At 41.1% G+C, this 18,829-nt stretch overlaps 3 protein-coding genes across 4 annotated transcripts; all 3 read left to right on the forward strand.

The window, feature by feature from the left end:
- The first annotated feature begins 81 nt into the window (after positions 1-81).
- Positions 82-5,860, forward strand: LOC115187667 (RNA-binding protein 12B). Of its 2 annotated transcripts, none has more exons than XM_029746650.1 (2): positions 82-233; positions 3,415-5,860. In XM_029746650.1, exon 2 carries the CDS (start codon positions 3,441-3,443, stop codon positions 5,355-5,357), a length of 1,917 nt encoding a protein of 638 aa, XP_029602510.1. In that variant the 5' UTR covers positions 82-233; positions 3,415-3,440; the 3' UTR covers positions 5,358-5,860. The 2 variants fall into 2 exon arrangements, with proteins under 2 accessions (XP_029602510.1, XP_029602508.1); XM_029746648.1 differs by having other exon boundaries at positions 83-217.
- A 1,632-nt stretch (positions 5,861-7,492) lies between these two features.
- On the forward strand, positions 7,493-12,240 carry LOC115187686 (uncharacterized protein C8orf88-like). Its single transcript, XM_029746682.1, has 7 exons — positions 7,493-7,645; positions 8,508-8,587; positions 8,971-9,026; positions 9,151-9,235; positions 9,503-9,609; positions 9,821-9,873; positions 10,120-12,240. The coding sequence occupies exons 2-7, from the start codon at positions 8,509-8,511 to the stop codon at positions 10,127-10,129; spliced, it is 390 nt and encodes a 129-aa protein (XP_029602542.1). The 5' UTR covers positions 7,493-7,645; position 8,508; the 3' UTR covers positions 10,130-12,240.
- Positions 12,241-12,833: 593 nt separating this feature from the next.
- On the forward strand, positions 12,834-17,871 carry LOC115187679 (uridine phosphorylase 1). Its single transcript, XM_029746672.1, has 8 exons — positions 12,834-12,996; positions 13,235-13,291; positions 13,783-13,900; positions 14,588-14,746; positions 16,021-16,135; positions 16,669-16,878; positions 17,117-17,263; positions 17,660-17,871. Exons 2-8 carry the CDS (start codon positions 13,239-13,241, stop codon positions 17,812-17,814), a joined length of 957 nt encoding a protein of 318 aa, XP_029602532.1. The 5' UTR covers positions 12,834-12,996; positions 13,235-13,238; the 3' UTR covers positions 17,815-17,871.
- The last annotated feature ends 958 nt before the right edge of the window (positions 17,872-18,829 follow it).

The following is an 18,829-nucleotide window of genomic DNA, read 5'->3' on the forward strand; positions in this document are numbered from 1 at the left end:
TATACTGCCGCAAAGTAGGTGGCGACATGCACAAACAAAATGTGTGAACGCCATGATGCCAAAGAAGAAGAAATGACACGCGAGATCTTCTTACTTCTCGCTCTGAGTTTCCGTATTTCCAAACGGGTTTGAAACTCGAAGGGCAAAATCTATTCTTTCCTGCCATCCTTTTGATTTTTGTCAAAATTTATAAGAAACTTTTTCTCTCGCTGCCTGTGTAAGTTCTCTCTTAGGTATGACTCGTGGGATGGAATTATCATGCTAGTGTAGCGTTATTTTACGAGTAGCCAGGCTACAAGGCCCTGCTAGCTAGCGTTGTTAGCTACGCTAGCTGCCATGTAGCTAGCTAACGTTAAATTGCGACGTTTTTATAATAATTCAGTTTTTAGTGTTGTATGGTGTATTTTGCTTGTGCATTTTCTTAGGTAAATAAAACGCGGACAATGTGGGTGTTCAGCTGTGAACTAACCGGCTAGCATACACAGTGGCTAGCTAGCTAACGTTAGGAACCCTGCTATGGTGGGCTGTGTGCTAATTTCCTCAAGTAATGGCATAGCTTTTGGTTTTTCTAGCTAGTTTCACGTATCCTGATTGTTCTAGCCAGATGTGTGTCTCGCACTGGTTGCTTTGTGACGGTTCTCTTCTCTGCATTTAACTTGGCTTATTAAATGAAATGTCGCCGTCGAATTATGTTAATGGCCGATGATTATGAAACCCTGAATCACAGTGTGCGACTGGGAATGGACATTTTTATATCGCGCGCCGTAAAAAGTCCTCTATCTAGTTTACACAAATGATATTTTTAAAGGTGTCAGTATATGTTTGCGTTAAATTGACCAATGGCGTGTGTGTGCTCGACATTAAATGTATTTTGTGGCATGACGTTGTTTTGACTAGTATCAGTCACAGTAGGGTACCATTTTTAGCTCTGCTGGGTGCGGGGTTTCTTTTTGATTTGTACAGCAGAACGACCAATCATGCTCAAGTATGCCAGCTATTACTCTTATGCCTATGGTGCATTTCCAATAGACTTTACCCCGGTGTTTGGACTGAAGTCATAAGACTTGTTTTTTCCACCTCTGAGGCCTGGCCCCAAAAAATCTAAAGGTCTTGGGCCGTGAACCTACTCAGACTTGGGGCCAGACCTGGGAAAGTTTGACTTGTTTTCCCCGAACATGGTTAACACACCTCACGGAGTAACTGTTCCAAGTCCTTAGCCGTAGTGATGGAAACACTTTCCTTATTAGTAATACACCAGGGTGTATGGACTGGAGTAACAACACTGCCGTATTGGAAAAGCCCATATCTGACTCTCTGTGGACTGATGCATATCAAAGAAAAGGATTAAAGGCACGGACTGAAAGCACGGGGTGGCACAATTCTATCCAGGCGGAGCGGTCGGTGGTTCTCGTGCACATGGAAGCCGCTCAGCCAGAGAAAATAGGATTCTGCTCTTATTTTTCAAGGGGTGCCGTTGCTGACCAATCACAGTAGAACATGTATCCTGCGTGGTGATACATCAACACTTACATCCAACAGCGGGATCAGCTAACTTGCCTGCTGGCAAACACTTGTCAGTTTAGAGTCACGTTTAACAATACCATTTTTCCCCCCTAATCCATTTTTGGATTTATCGTTTCTGTTGCGTGTAAATACTTTTTTATGAATGCTTATAGCGTTTCTTCGTTCGTACGTCGATAATGTTTATTTCGTTGCTATGGTCACAGTCTTTGGAACAGCTGCCGGAGACACTAGCCGCTTTGATTTCAGGGACAAGTGGTGTACTCAGAGGGGTACTAGACCATATTCCGCTGTCCGAAAAGTGCTTAACTATGTCCATGGCTAATGTCATTCCCCCTTTATTAATTATGGTGTATGGTATGTCGAGATGTAGGCCTAATGATTGATGGGTTATTGCTAGATATTAAGTATCTACAGAGATTGGTTAATGCTGTGCCTTTCGTTTTTTTTTGTGGTTTGGGTATTCTGATGGTCTGAATATATGCCTGTTTCTGATATAGATTGGAGAGTTTGTGGCAAATACACAATTTCATGCCAGGGACGTAGAGAAGAAATACACTATATATACAAAAGTATGTGGACACACCTTCAAATTAGTGGATTTTGTCATTTCAGCCACACCCGTTGCAGACAGGTGTATAAAATCGAGCACATGGCCGAGCAGCCGCACACGAACCTAAGATCACCATGCGCAATGCCAAGTGTCGGCTGGAGTGGCGTAAAGCTCGCCGCCATTGGACTCTGGAGCAGTGGAAATGCTTCTCTGGCGCGATGAATCACGCTTCACCATCTGGCAGTCCGATGGACAAATCTGGGTTTGGCGGATGCCAGGAGAACCCTACCTGCCTCATTGCATAGTGCCAACTATAAAGTTTTGGGGGAGGAGGAATAATGGTCTGGGGCTGTTTTTCATGGTTCGGGCTAGGTCTCTTAGTTCCAGTGAAGGGAAATCTTAACACTATAGCATACAATTTCATTTTAGATTATTCTGTTTCCAACTTTGTGGAAACAATTTGGGGAAGGCCTTTTCCTGTTTCAGCATGACAATGACCCCGTGCACAAAGTGAGGTCCATACAGAAATGGTTTGTCGTGTGGAAGAACTTGACTGGTCTGCACAGAGCCCTGACCTCAACACCGTTGAACACCTTTGGGATGAATTGGAATGCAGACTGCGAGGCAATCCTAATTGCCCGACCTCACCAATGCTCTTGTGGCTGAATGCAAGCAATTCCCCGCAGAAATGTTCCAACATCTAGTGGAAATCCTTCCCAGAAGACTGGAGGCTGTTATTTCAGCAAAGGGGGGACCAACTCCATATTAATGCCTGTGGTTTTGGAATGACATGTTCGACGAGCAGGTCTCCACATACCTTTGGTCATGTAGTGTTTATGTGACTCAACGAATTGCATGAAACTTGTGAACCTTTTAACACTTGATCCAATTGAATAGTTGTAAAGTGAAGCCTGGAATTGTAGATTGGAAGCCTGCCATTATACTATGGTGAAGGCTCATACCTGATGCATTTAATGTATGCACAGCTGATTTGAGATGGAACAATCCGTGAAAGGGACATCCAGTTTAATGGTTGAACTTTGTCACTCCTGGAGACGACATACTAATCTTTCAGATTTTAGAATCTCTGACCTACCGTTGTTGCTTGTAGGCCTGTACATTTTTTTATGGTGTTTCCATTTTGTAGTGGCCTAAGTGTCATATTGGGACCTTCAGATTTGTACACAGCGTAATCCTTTCAGAATGTTTTGAGTTGCTGTTTTCATTCTCAAGGTGTCACCTGTTTTGGTGATGTTATAGTGGAATGGTCTGGAGAGCATTGGTGAGCTGGACACAGGACTGTTCTGCAATAATGCTATTATGTACCCCTCTGTCTACAGGTGCTGTTGTTTGTGCTGTTGTCGGAATGGCGGTGGTCATCCATTTACAGGGGCTCAGAATCACTGCAGGTTCTGAGGACGTTCGCAATTTCTTCACTGGCCTCAAAATCCCAGATGGTGGGGTGCACATTATTGGTGGGGAGAGTGAGGAGGCTTTCATAATCTTTGCTTCCGATGAAGACGCGAGGCGGGCGATGACACGTTCAGAGGGATCCATCAAAGGTTCTCCGGTTCGCTTACGGCTGAGCAGCAAGTCAGAAATGCAGGCTGTTCTCAAGCAAAGTATAAAACCTGAGGTGACCAAAAAGAGGCCGTATAAGGAAGGTTCCAGAAGACCGGAAAGAGAAGGCAGGAATGAGGAATCTAGAAGAAAAGAGCGCGTGGAGATGGGCAGTAGATCAGTGTCTTACAGTAACGTATGTAGTCCTGCCCGAAAGCCTTCCTCACAGCCAAGCAGTCAAGATGAATTGTATTTGTATATGCAAGACATGCCTTTTACTACGACCGAAGAGGAAGTGAGAAGATTCTTTGAGGGATTAGTGGTGGAGGACATTGTTATGATGAGAAATAACCGCGGCCAACAAAATGGGAAAGGAGTTGTCAAGTTCGAATCCAGACGGGATGCTAGAGAGGGTCTGAAAAGACATCGGCAATACCTTGGAACGAGGTTTGTGAAAGTCTATGCAAGCTCAGAAAAGCAGTGGGTTAAGGCAGGTGGTGCTAGGGAACCTCCAGACCGTGCTAGGTCTTACTCACCAGTGGCCGACAGGTCTACAAAGTCCAATTCTCCTGCCAATGAGGAGTTCTGTGTCTTGGTGGAAAACCTTCCCTACTTAGTGGAGAAGAGGGATATAAAGGAGATCTTCCGTCATGCAGACCTCAAGTATGATCAGATCCTTCACCTCCTTGACAAGTATGGGTCAGAGACAAGGTCCGCATTTGTGCTGTTCAGAAGCCTGAGGGAATACGGTGCTGCCTTGACTCTTCACAAGCAGAAATTTCTCAAACGAATTGTGTACATCTCTCCTATCTCGAAAGAGAAAATGGTCGCCATGCTAGAATCTGGGGGAAATCTAATGGATGGCGCACCACCCTCTAAAAGGTCTTACAGAAGATCTCAGGAAAGGCTTCCAAGAGAGACCAAGAAGGATGTGTATGAATCTGATAAGATTTGCCTGTATGTGCGAAACCTGCCTTTAGACGTGCGCAAAGTTGAGATTGTGGACTTCTTCCTAGGCTTCAGGATCTCAGAGGAGACTGTTGTTTTGCTGCTTGACCATGAGGGCAATGGGCTTGGAGAGGCTTTGGTGATCTTTCAGACTGAGGAGGAGGCTATGAGGGCACAGTCTCTGAATGGGCAAGGGTTTCTTGGAACAAATGTCATCCTGAAATGCATTTCTCTGGCTCAGATGCGTGAATTTGGTGTTGGTGAACCTGCAGTGAGAGAGCAACAGATGGAGAGAAGCTCAGAGAGGTACTTGGCCAGGAGCAGTGAGGCGATGTCCCATCTGGACACTGATTACAGGGTCAACCCTGATATAGGCCATCTTCCTATGAACGACCTGCAGGTTCATATTCATGCAGGCAGCAGTCTGGGTCTGGATTCTCACATGATGGAAAACCCTGTTCTGCTTGACAACAGGGGCAATGGCTCTGCTCATAGACATGGAGGCTATGGACCTTCTGCACCGCAGCAGTTTGATGATCCAACAACCCTGACACTGGTTAATCTGCCTTGGACTATCAGAATTGAAGAAATCTATAACTTTTTCTATGGATATCGTGTCATTCCTGGATCGGTCTCATTGCAGTATGACAACGGAGGGCGTCCCAAAGGCTCAGCAACGATTATTTTTGAATCTCACTTGGAGGCGTTAATGGCAGTTGAGGAATTGAGTGGAAGACCAATAGGCAGCAAAAAAGTATCACTACTTCTTGTGTGAAATTTGTCCTCCGTATAGAACATGAAAGAACCTTTTTGGGCTTTAAAATGTGACGTTTTAGGAAGAACAACTCGGACTGTGTTTGGTGGTTCCAACAGATGGCGACTGAACAATTTTAGATTTAAAAAATACTGTGTGTGTGTGTGTGTATAGCCTTCTACTCCATGTGTAACGGACAAACCTTTTGTCAAATTTTTTCCCCCCTTAAAGAATAACAATTGTTTATTTGTATTTTGCCCATCGCTTGCTTGCTATGTAGCCTGTTTCTGAAGCTTTTTCTTTTAGTGAAATTTGCCTGAAATTGTATTTTCTTTAACAGCTGGGTGAAGGTAGAACTTAATTTTGCAACTATTATTTGTTGAAATGTTTATTGCATTATATAATGTGAAAGTTGTCCATTAAACTTAGTGGAAATTCTTTGATTAAAATGCATACATGTTCTCCTTTTGTCTTCATCCAAGATGTTTTGTTGTATGATAAATTCGGTATTGCCCATGGTCCTATATATCTTTTTTCCTGTGGTCTTTGGACTCGAATGCCATGTTATTTTGCTTTAGCTGGACACACACACACACATACACACTCAAATGGTTAAGTATCTATATATGTTAGGTATTCCCCAACTCATACGCCACGTTATGCAGGATTTAACACAAGCAAAGGGTGCAACTCTGTCTGCATTAACTCCCTTTTTATTTTATTCTGATGCAGATGTATACATTTTGGTCGTCAGGAGCAGTGAGAATAAAACGTTTAGAATGCAGGAGACTTTCACACTTAACTGAGAATCTGTGAATTGCACCTACATTACTTCCAGCTACCCAATTTCCAGAAGTAACCAAGAGTTGGACTACGGTGAACCCATGTTAACTATTCTCACAGAAATGGTTTTCCACTTTAAACCTTGAAGTAATAACTGGGTGGCCGGTAGCCTAGCGGTTAGAGCATTGGGCCAGTAATCAAAAGATCACTGGTTCGAATACCTTGGAGAAGGGCCCTAAGAATAAGAATTGTCAAGAACTTCGGTTCATTCTGCTACTGCATGGCAAGCTTGGCCTCCCGAGTGGCGCAGCGGTCTAAGGAACTACATCTCAGTGCTTGAGGCATCACTACAGACACCAAGGTTTGAATCCAGGCTGTATCACACCCAGCTGTGATTGGAAGTCCCATGGGGCGGCGCATAATTGGACCAGCATTGGTCGGTGTAGGCCGTCATTGTAAATAAATATTTGTTCATAACTGACTTGCCTAGTTAAAGGTTAAATATAGTTTTTAAAGCTGTACCGGAGCGCCAAGAAGGTCACCAAAAGGCTCCTGAACAGCTTCTACCCCCAAGCCATAAAACTGCTGAGAAACTCGTACGAACACATTCTCACATAGCACATGCTGCTGTAACTTTATCCTGATTGCCTAGTCTCTTTTACCCCTACCTACATGTACATATTACCTCAACTACCTCGTACCCCTGCACATTGACTTGGTAACGGTACTCCTTGTATATATATATATATATATAGCCTCATTATTATTTTATTGCGTTACTAGTTACTATATTATTTATTTACATATTACCTCAACTACCTCGTACCCCTGCACATTGACTCGGTAACGATACTCCTTGTATATATATATATATATATAGTCTCATTATTATTTTATTGCATTACTATTTACTTTTTTGTGCTAATCCCCCTTACCTTTTAACTCTGCATTGTTGGGAAAGGGATCGTCAGTAAGCATTTCACGATAAAGTCTACACCTATTGTATTCGGCGCATGTGACAAATACAATTTAGATTTTTGACAAGGTGTCGATGTGCCCTTGAGCAAGGCACTTTACCTTAATTTGCTTCTAGGGCGCCGTACTACTATGGCTGACCCTCTAATACAACACATTTCACTGCAATATACAAAAGTATATTTAAGCAATAAGGCCAGATAACTGAACAGACAGATTTGCCTTTGAAAATGTGCAGCATAACTAAGTTATTTTATCAAACAAGTATTGTAACGTGAATATACCGATACTTGAACGATAAAGCAGAAAAACTCCGTTTGATATCAGTATGATATTCTAAGAATTTGTTCTGCACTGATTTCAATATGGAAAGATTGCTTCCGTACCCCGCCCGTCCACGCTTTCGTGAATTTCGTTGAAAACGTTACTTTGCTGCGCGTCTCGTGTTGAACCTTTTTGGGGATAACGACAGCAGAAGCAGCACCTCATTCATCAGTGTGGCATCTCTCGGAAGGGAAGGCACCCGTGTGTCGCCGAACATACAGGGTCAGGTAAATATGACCTAGAGACAATAATGGAAGCCTGCCAGGGTTTTCATAGTGAACAAAACTCGAGTAACTTTTTTTTGCCATGATAAGTACGGTCAGCATTATTCGAAAAAATGGCCAACGAGATAACTTGGCTAGCTAACGTTAGGTGGCAGCCATGGCTATTTAGCCAGCCGCCTAGCGGTGATGGTAATGCTAGTGCTAAAAGTTTTCACCGAGATACTGCATCAATTTAGTAGCTATCTCACGGGAAATGACTGTCACAACTTAATAACTAACTTAGTTAGCTAAGTTAAATTGATAAAACCCATAAATCAAAGTTGTTAAAGCATAGCTAGTTTCTCTAACGTTATCAGTTGGATTTCTAAGGGGGTTGCCAGTGCTAGCTAGATAGGCAAATTCAGCAGGAACTTACGTTTTGGAATTAGCAAATCAGCTGACTGGGAGAGTTTTTAGGCTAGTTTATCTCAATCTGTCAAATTATTTGTTGCTAGTTCATAAAAGACAACATTAACTAGCCCAGGTCAAAACATCAAACTTCCTAGAATAATAAACTTATTTCACCTTTTTATGGGGGCAAAACGAATCAATTCAAGTCAACACTTCAGCTTTTGCTATTGCAGTGCTGATGAGTGAGTGATGAAAGACCTGAGGTCATGTTTTTATGAAATGTGGTGGGTGACACACAGCACTTTGAATTAGCTTAAGTGACAATCTGTGCTGTCATATCATACAACTGTCTGTCATTGTAGCTTGACAATCGGAGCAGGCAAGAGCACAAACAGATCTGGGACCAGACTAACTTTAAATAGACTTGACCATGACATCCTAAGTTAGATGGCTTCATAACACTTTGCTGTTACAGGATGGAGGTGTCAAGGAGGCGGATCTTACAGAAGCACCTGCAGCCAGCCAGACCACTGCGGCGCTGCAGCACTGACCAGGGTAAACTAACTGGACTAGTTCACTCTCTCATGTTCAAACCTACACGTCTTGCTACTTTTTAAGTCTTCCTTGACCCAATTTTATGAAGTGTGATCCTCACAAACAGTCATGGACTAAGAACAAAATGAATGAATGTGTCGGCTAACAGGCAGTATTCAAGATCGGATTCCCTACCTACCCTTCTACCCAAAGTGTGTTCTTGCTCCCTCCCTGTTATATTTAAAAGCATAGGATTGGTGTAGGCAAAGGTTGTCAGTTTCTACGATATTTCTTACTCAAGTCAATTCATTTTAAGTCCTTGAGGGGAAGTGAGTGAGTGCACACTTCAAAGAGAAGGGTAGAGAATCAGACTGCAGCCAGTGTCCCACTTTCTCTTTATACAGACCCCTGCTTTAGAAATGCTGAGCCATCTACGTGTGGACAAGCAGGAGAAAAAACAGTGAGTGATGCATAGTTTTACCCAGAAAACTGACAATTTCTTGCTCGGATAAGTAGTTAGTCTGTAGATAGTCTATAAGATTAATCTATTTCTTGCATTGACCATGTTTTTATCCTATGTAAAGATTAACAGTATTGGAGTGGAACAGTTTTTTGAAATCCTCCATCTCCAAACTCAGACTCTACAAAAAGACTCCACCCCAACTAAAGGTAAGCTATCTATCTATCTATCTATCTATCTATCTATCTATCTATCTATCTATCTATCTATCTATCTATCGAAGTGTGAGTTGCAATGTTTGAATTACTTTTGTCCATAGTTGTGTCCCAAATGGCACTCTATTCCCTATAGTACAATACTGTTGACCAAGGCTCAAAGGAAGTGCACTATATAGGGAATAGGGTGTCATTTGGGACACTGTCGACATGTTATCGTGTGTGTGGATGTTGACTGATTCAAGTGATTCTCTCACCTAGTGAGGATATCTTACACTAGAGACTTCCTGATTCAACTGGCCAGTTCCCCCATTGCCAAAAGAAAACCGGACTTCTTACCAGAACATCCTGTTGTTTTGGAAAAGGCGGTAAGCTCGTCATTTGTCTCATACTCAGTTATGGCTTGTTTAGTAGTTCATTTATTCAATCAGAGCAAATTCTGAAGTATCTCCTTTTGATTTACCTTTCATATCACTTGCCAACCTGCTCTGTATTTTTACCTTTAACCTGTTCTCAGTGCCATAGCTTAACATGGCTTATTGCAAATTCCTGATATTGAATGTTCATTCATTTCCACAGAGAGAACCTGGTGTGCCAAGGTTGGAGAAGAGGTCTGATGAAAACAATGAAATGTAAGTAAAAATACAAGTGTGTCAATGAACTTGCCTGGTGCGAAGATACATTTGTAAAGAATAACTACAGTATTAGGTGAAGATTTTGGAGATTCTGTGAAATCGGACCAAAATGTTTTCCTTTACCACAGCTTCTGTAGAAGTCATTAAAGCTTTTTTTTGGTGCAATATCTATTTTAACACAATTTTAGAAAACATGAATGATTTATTAATCCTACATGTTTGTGTGAATATTTTCTTGTTTAGGTTTGACTAGGCTAACATGGAGCTGGGAAGTCTGGTTGCTGCTGCTGCTTTTCAACCCACACTCCACTACAACTTGCTCTGCCATTGAGTGATATACCAACAACAACAAAAAAATCCCAGTTGAGGCCAGAAGACCGCATGGGGTGCGTCCCAAATAGCACCCTATGTCCTATTTAGTGCACTACTTTTGACCAGGGCCGATAGGGTTCAGATCATAAACGGCCATGACCATGAGAGTTGTAAGCGAAGGGTATCATTTTTTAGTTTTTTATTCCTTTGACAAATGTTGGTTCATGGTGGACACAAACCTGAAAATGTACCGTAACCTACATGTTTTAAATTGTGTGCTTCAGTCTAAAATAATAATGAGTGGTTGAATGATGTGCCTTAATGCTAACAAATGCTTACATATGGCATAATACTAATAACGCCTCAGTGGAGGCCATTGAATAACCTTACAACGACCTCCAAGACAAACACTACATTCATTTAACCCTTTCACTTTTTGATATTTATTTTACTTTTATTTAACTAGACAAGTCAGTTAAGAACAAATTCTTATTTTCAATGACAGCCTAGGAACAGTGGGTTAACTGCCTTGTTCAGGGGCAGAACGACAGATTTGTACCTTGTCAGCTCGGGGATTCAAACTTGCACCCTTTCGGTTACTAGCCCAACGCTCTAACCACTAGGCTACCCTGCCGCCCCATGTTGGAGTATGGGTGTTTTAGGTTTGATATTGTTACTGAAGCTTGATTATTGACTTATATCAACTAACTGAATGTTGAAGTATAGGCTACTGCCTGCTGCATAACTTGTCTGTATTCCCCCATTGAAAACTGTTGCTTCAAATGATTAGGCTTCTAAGCCTGCCTTTGCACACTATCCTTCTGAGGGTCAGTCCTCTAGTCACATCAAATGGTACATCTCTCTCCCCACTTCTCTGAGGGTCAGTCCTCTAGTCACATCAAATGGTACATCTCTCCCCACTTCTCTGAGGGTCAGTCCTCTAGTCACATCAAATGGTACATCTCTCCCCCACTTCTCTGAGGGTCAGTCCTCTAGTCACATCAAATGGTACATCTCTCCCCCACTGCACATTTTCTCAGTTTATTCTATAGTAGTTGATGAACGTGAATAACGGCAGTCTAAATTAGCACAAAGTTAGTGAAACCCGCCGCCTTGACGTGCCTGTGCACATAAGGGGTACTTTATTATGCAACTTGTGTTCGGAGACTGTTGTGGTTGTAGTGTGGAATGGGAAAATTGAGCGCCTGTTTATTTTTGAAGTGTATTTATTTGATTTATTCTTATTTTGTTATAAGCTATTTGCCTATCGAGGCTTAGTCATGATGACGGGCTTCATTCCAAGATGTTGGCTGTTTGTTGATACAAGGCTGAGAGGACTTTCCTATGCTAATGTAAAGGGACAGTGCCAAAGTGTGACCATGTATTTTCAGCGATGCAGTAGGTTAAATACGTGCCCTCCCCAATTGATTTTGACTTTCAAGTTGCACATTGTGAAGATAGGCTATTTAATTTAGTGTACTATGGTGCACATCCTCTCCTTGCTCCAAGACGTATGAGCTGATCTGGGATCTGCCCTAATAGCCCTGTACATTTCTCTGCTCTTATAAAAAAATAATATTTGTATGACAAATGTTGTCTTGTGAAGTGTCATTTTACATCAAAAGCAGCTCAAATGCTGACTACCTTGCATTATCAAAATCTGTAAAAATGAAACCTCGCCGTGTAATCCAGTTTACATGTAAGACTAAAACAGCAATTTTAGTCACTTCGTAAACGAGAAACCAGAGACAATAACCATTCAAGTGGTCATTCACTAGTGTGAAAACTGCGCAAGTGGTGCGCACAGATCCTGTGTAACATCTCCCCTACTGGCGTTTTGATGTTCACGAGTTACGTCTACAGTGAGTCCAGTTACATGCACACAATACGATTATTGTGTATAGTCAGATTAATATAATAGTTCGTTTTAAAACGTTTACATGTTTTGCAAGAACGATTTTCCTAATCATGTTTGCATGGACTCATCTGAAATCAGGCTACCTGACGGGACTTCAATAAATTCCAAAAATTGCCAATAAACGTTCTACCACCGAGATCATGTTATTTTTGCCAAGTCTATTTGATTCTGAGTTGGGACAAAAAGTTTGTATGTGAACTATTTTTAAATTGCATACTTTGTGAATTGCATAATTCCAGAGTCACTCGCGCATAAGAGGTGGGTTGCGCTACCGGTGCTAGCACATGCGCAGATCAGATACTCCGATTAAACTGTTTAGAGGTGATGATAATTCGAAAGATTGCTAAAAAACAAAAAGCAGCGTTTAATCGGCGTATGCTTCTATTTTGACTTTACGACGATTAAGATAAACAGATTAAAGTGTTTACTTGACTATTGCCGTACTCGGCCAACTGCCACAATCCGTTTAATATCGAATTATTAGTGCGCATATTAAGTACTCACTAGTGACACCTTCATATACAGTCAATGGCAGGGTCATCACTAGTTACCACAGCCACAAAGTCATAATTATGGCTAAACTCCGCCTATTTCTACAATTTATCTTCTTAAAATCAGATGTTAAACCTAAACAGCACTGCTAACCTTTTAATGCCTAACATTTAAATTAAGACCAAAAACTAATTTTAGTTTTCATGAATTTTTAAGATGTACACAATTTTGACTTTGTGGCTGTGGTAACTAGTGACAACCCAATGTCACTGACAAGTTCCTTAGCACAGCTTTCAATTACTGCATCTTAACATTTTACTACATTGCAGATAGGTATTTAGGAAACGGGGCGCATCTAACACAGCATCGTGCATATGCGAATCATCCACCTGCTACAGGTAATCTACATATATTCAATCGCTGTTTCTCTGACATATACCAGCCGGCATATTTTTGGTAGTATCGATGTTAGCCTACAGACTACGATATGGGATACATCTCACATCCTCGCAGAAACCGATGTTCGTATGGACCAGTAGTGAAGATATTTATGTCTGCATTTGCCAAATCCAACATTTGGAAATCAAGTTAATTTCATGTGTATGTTCCGGTGGTTGGGCTTCTTCCTTCTTTCAGGAATATGGCACCGGGACCAGGTTTCAGTGATGAACAGAATGAGACATTGTGCGAGAGGTACAGTAACATCTAATAAGTCATGGTTGGACACGGCATTGTCTATAACTATATAATCAAAGTGATTTGATTAGTGTTGTCGTCTGAAAATGTAATTAATTCAACGTCAACACCTTAATAAAGCTTTTTCTTTTGTACTGTGCATTTTACATTGACTTTTGACAGTAGGCTAACCACTCCCTTTAATCAGTGGACTATATGTGAGTTAATTCGTAAAACCAGGAAACGGCAGAGAGGTGTGTCATCCAGAGAAATTGACTTCCTGCACAGAAGCACGTACCATTGAGCATTACAGTACACCATACATGGATAAAGGAAAATGACTCACAACCAGGCGATTATATTCTATTGACATACAGTAATACGAAGACAATGAGGACATGTTGAACCAAAACCAAGTATGCTTTATGAACACGGGCCCAGAAGTTTAGGAGGTAGTCAAATAAAAGACTGATCTTCCCTAAATGTCCTTGTATGATTCATTTTCTTAGTGAAAGCACTGTCTATGTACATAACCCACACCTGGATGGGATGAAAGAAGACATTCTCTACCACTTTAACCTGGGGACCTCCACACACAACCTGCCTGCCATGTTTGGAGAAGTCAAAGTAAGATTACTGATTGATTCATTAGGCTACTAGCTAGATTGCATCAGTAAATGGACATTCATAACATCTTATTTCCTGCATTCAATATGGTCATCGTTTCTGTATTCATCACACATTAGGCTGGTTTACCAGATACAGATTAAGCCTAGTCCTGGACTAAAAAACCCTTTCAATGGACGTTCACCATAGAACATGTGTTTTAATCCAGGACTAGCTTTATTGTATTGTTGTCTCTACCTTCTTGTCCTTTGTGCTGTTGTCTGTGCCCAATAATTGTTTGTACCATGTTTTGTGCTGCTACCATGTTGTTACCATGTTGTTGTCATGTGTTGCTACCATGCTGTGTTGTCATGTGTTGCTGCCATGCTATGTTGTTGTCTTAGATTTCTCTTTATGTAGTGTTGTAGTGTCTCTTTTGTCGTGATGTGTGTTTTGTCCTATATTTTTATTTTTAATTTTTAATCCAAGCCCCATTTCCCGCAGGAAGCCTTTTGGTAGGCCATCATTCTAAATAAGAATTTGTTCTTAATAACAGACCTGCCTAGATAAATAACGGTTAAATAAAATAAAAAATAAAGAAGGATTAATCTGGGTTCAGGAAAGCAGCCCTGTATTTCTATTGATTTTTTTGTATTCCTTCCCAGAACGTTAACATTTACGTTGTCTGCTCTTATGTTCATGCCTCAGTTTGTGTGTGTTGGGGGCAGTCCCTGGAGAATGAAGTCCTTCATAGAGTACATTGCTGGAGAGCTGAGTCTGGAGGACCCCAAGGCTGAGTACCCCAACATCTGTGCAGGAACTGACCGCTACGCCATGTACAAGATTGGCCCCGTGCTGTCCGTCAGCGTACGTGAAGAAATACAATACCACTAGCCATTTCAATCACTTCTGCTTTATTATAGTGTCACTAGATGTTAGTAGGTTTAACACTGGTTTCAATCACTTGTGGTTTATTATAGTGTCACTAGATGTTAGTAGGTTTAACACTGGTTTCAATCACTTGTAGTTTATTATAGTGTCACTAGATGTTAGTAGGTTTAACACGGGTTTCAATCACTTGTAGTTTATTATAGTGTCACTAGATGTTAGTAGGTTTAACACGGGTTTCAATCACTTGTGGTTTATTATAGTGTCACTAGATGTTAGTAGGTTTAACACGGGTTTCAATCACTTGTGGTTTATTATAGTGTCACTAGATGTTAGTAGGTTTAACACTGGTTTCAATCACTTGTAGTTTATTATAGTGTCACTAGATGTTAGTAGGTTTAACACGGGTTTCAATCACTTGTGGTTTATTATAGTGTCACTAGATGTTAGTAGGTTTAACACTGGTTTCAATCACTTGTAGTTTATTATAGTGTCACTAGATGTTAGTAGGTTTAACACGGGTTTCAATCACTTGTAGTTTATTATAGTGTCACTAGATGTTAGTAGGTTTAACACGGGTTTCAATCACTTGTAGTTTATTATAGTGTCACTAGATGTTAGTAGGTTTAACACGGGTTTCAGTCACTTGTGGTTTATTATAGTGTCACTAGATGTTAGTAGGTTTAACACAGGTTTCAGTCACTTGTGGTTTATTATAGTGTCACTAGATGTTAGTAGGTTTAACACTGGTTTCAATCACTTGTAGTTTATTATAGTGTCACTAGATGTTAGTAGGTTTAACACGGGTTTCAATCACTTGTGGTTTATTATAGTGTCACTAGATGTTAGTAGGTTTAACACGGGTTTCAATCACTTGTGGTTTATTATAGTGTCACTAGATGTTAGTAGGTTTAACACTGGTTTCAATCACTTGTAGTTTATTATAGTGTCACTAGATGTTAGTAGGTTTAACACGGGTTGCGTCTCAAATGGTACTCTATATTGCACTACTTTGGACAAGGGCTCTGGACAAAGGCCGTCACTAGGTAATATGCTGCTATTTGGGACGTGTTAGTGTAGCAGTGTGTTCTGCCGAACAGACTGAATTGAGTGGCTTAATCAGTGTCGTCCTTCTAACACAACTGCGTTGCCATGAACTAGTGCAGACAAGGTCGTCACGCTATCTGACGTGAGACTGTGGTGGTGGAATGTGGTACATCTATGACATCACGTGTCTCTCTCTTCTTTTTCAGCATGGCATGGGTATCCCCTCTATCGCCATCATGTTACACGAGCTCATCAAGCTCCTCTACCATGCTCGCTGCACTGATGTTACCATCGTTCGCATTGGGACCTCCGGTGGATTAGGTAGGCCTAGAGAGTTTATTTAGACCTTTTCTGTCTGGTTGTACTTCTCAAGTGCTTTGGATTTGATATTAATCCTGATTAACCACAGCACATCTGAATCCCACTGTAGTCAAACTAGTAATAACACTAATATGGGGTGTTTAAATCAATCAATTAAAGTCCTTTGATTAATCTAAATATGTTTCCCAAACGGCACCCTATTCCCTATATATAAATATATATATATATATATTTTTTTTTAAATTTAACCTTCATTTAACCAGGCAAGTCAGCTAATTCTTATTTAAAATCACGGCCTACCCCGGCCCTATGGGACTCCCAATCACAGCCAGATATGATGCAGCCTGGATTCGAACCAGGGACTGCAGTGATGCCTCTTGCACTGAGATGCAGTGCCTTAGACCGCTGCGCCACTCGGGAGCCCAAAAGTAGTGTACTTCATAGGGAATAGGGTGCCATTTGGAACACAGACATAAAACAAGCCATATTTGCTGTACATTTTCCATCCACTCTGTTCCCCCTTCTCTCTCCAGGCCTCGAGCCTGGCACGGTTGTCGTCACCAAGCAGTCAGTAGACGCCACCTTCCTGCCCAGGTTGGAGCAGGTCATCCTGGGGAATACTGTGGTGCGCAGCACGGACCTGGACCAAGGTCTGGCTGAAGAGCTGCTCCAGTGTAGCAAGGACCTGGGTCAATTTGAGACGGTCATCGGAAACACTATGTGTACAATGGATTTCTATGAAGGTGTCGGTTATTATACGCTACTTCACTTTTCTGCTTGTTGTCTGCCCATCTGTCTTTTTTTAAATGTTATGCTGTGTTAACATGATACCTGATCTGTCTGTGCCCCTGTCAACTCCATTTCTGTCCTTGTAAAGCCCAACATGTTAGGCATGACAATGAGTGAGTTGGCATGATGGCACAAACAGACTGGCCCTACTAGAGTTACTGTGTGTAGCTAGCTGGTATTTTGTGTCTCCAGGACAAGCGCGTCTGGATGGGGCCTTCTGCTCCTACACAGAGAAGGATAAACAGGACTACCTGACCAAGGCCTATGAGTCTGGGGTTCGTAACATCGAGATGGAGTCTTCCGTGTTTGCTGCCATGTGTAAACTCAGCGGTCTGAAAGGTACACCACTGGTGTAGTTGTAGCTATCCATGATGATAGTACAAGCCATATTAGCAGTGTTATTCGCAGACATAAAGCTTATTTAAACAAATATAAAAAACTTTGACTTTGTATGCGTTAAAGATGAAATAAAGATGCATATATATTTGAATAGATGTATTAAATATATGTGTTTTACATCATATTCATTCACTTGAAGGTCCTAATGTTGAACCTTTTAGTAGGATCAAAGTTCAGTATTGTGTTGCTGGTAAATAAATAGGCTGGTCCTTGATCTGTTTGTATTGTCATGCCAACTGTCTCATGTTTGAGGAGTTGGCATGATACTGTAGCAGACTGGCACTCAGGACTAGTAAATAATCAATCTCTGTCCTCTGTCTCTGTGTCCCTCTGAAGCGGCCGTGGTGTGTGTGACGTTATTGGACCGCCAGAAAGGTGACCAGCTGAGCAGCTCTCATGAAGTTCTCCACAGCTACCAACAACGTCCTCAGATACTGGTCGGTCACCTGATCAAGAAGATGCTCCAAGCCTCAGCCTCTAGCAGAAGCTAGGCTCTTGCATTTTAGCATTCTGATGTTATGTGACTTATGAAAGGCCTCTTGTACACAGAGTATACAAAACATGAAGATCACTTTCCTAATATTGAGTTACCCCCCCCCTTGACAAAAAACGGTGCTCCAGGCAACTACTTCCATAACCCGTTCAAAGGCACGTTTGTCTTGCCCATTCACCATCTGAATGGCACACATAGACAATCCATGTCTCAATTGTCACAAGGTTTAAAAATCCTTCTTTAAACTGTCTCCTCCACTTCATCTACACTGATTGAAGTGGATTTAACAAGTGACATCAATAAGGGATCATAGCTTTCACCTGGATTCACCTGGTCAGTCTGTCATGGAAAGAGCAGGTGTTCTTAATGTTTTGTATACTCAGTGTATGTGTAATTTAGGGCAGCACTGATTCACAGTCATTCATTCCATATAGCCTGGCTGCTTTCACTATGGACTTCGCAATCATTCTCAATAGCAATCATTGACCGTATAGAAGACAATATATATCTACAATATCTATTGTTTCTGGATTGTAGTTAAGTGTAACCAAATTAGTATAGTAATCATGAGAAACATCAAACACACCTCTTACTTGACACTACCTCTGTTTTTATACCAAATAAACCAATGCTGAGTGAAGTAAAGTAACTTGTTCCATAAGTTGTTGCTTTGTGTAACATTAGAAAATATATTATACACAGTTTGTTTTTTAAACTTCTTGATCTTTTTTTAACCCCAAGCCTTTAAGATTAAATGTTTTGTTTTAATTCACCAGTATGTATATTTTAGTTTTATATGCTGTAGCTATAGTAACGAGCAAGTTATGAATAATAAAGATAAGACTTCTCTGCACCACTTTAGCTACTTTGAAGACTTATCAGCACTGCATTGTACTGTACTAGAAAATGTTGCTCTGAAACCATAATCATACATTCAACATGTAGTCCTGTTACTGAGAACATATGTAACTGAGTGCTTTTAATGTCAGCTAATGAGCAATAAAACCACAAAT

Source organism: Salmo trutta, unplaced genomic scaffold, assembly GCF_901001165.1.
Source record: "Salmo trutta unplaced genomic scaffold, fSalTru1.1, whole genome shotgun sequence".
Taxonomy (NCBI): Eukaryota; Metazoa; Chordata; class Actinopteri; order Salmoniformes; family Salmonidae; genus Salmo; species Salmo trutta.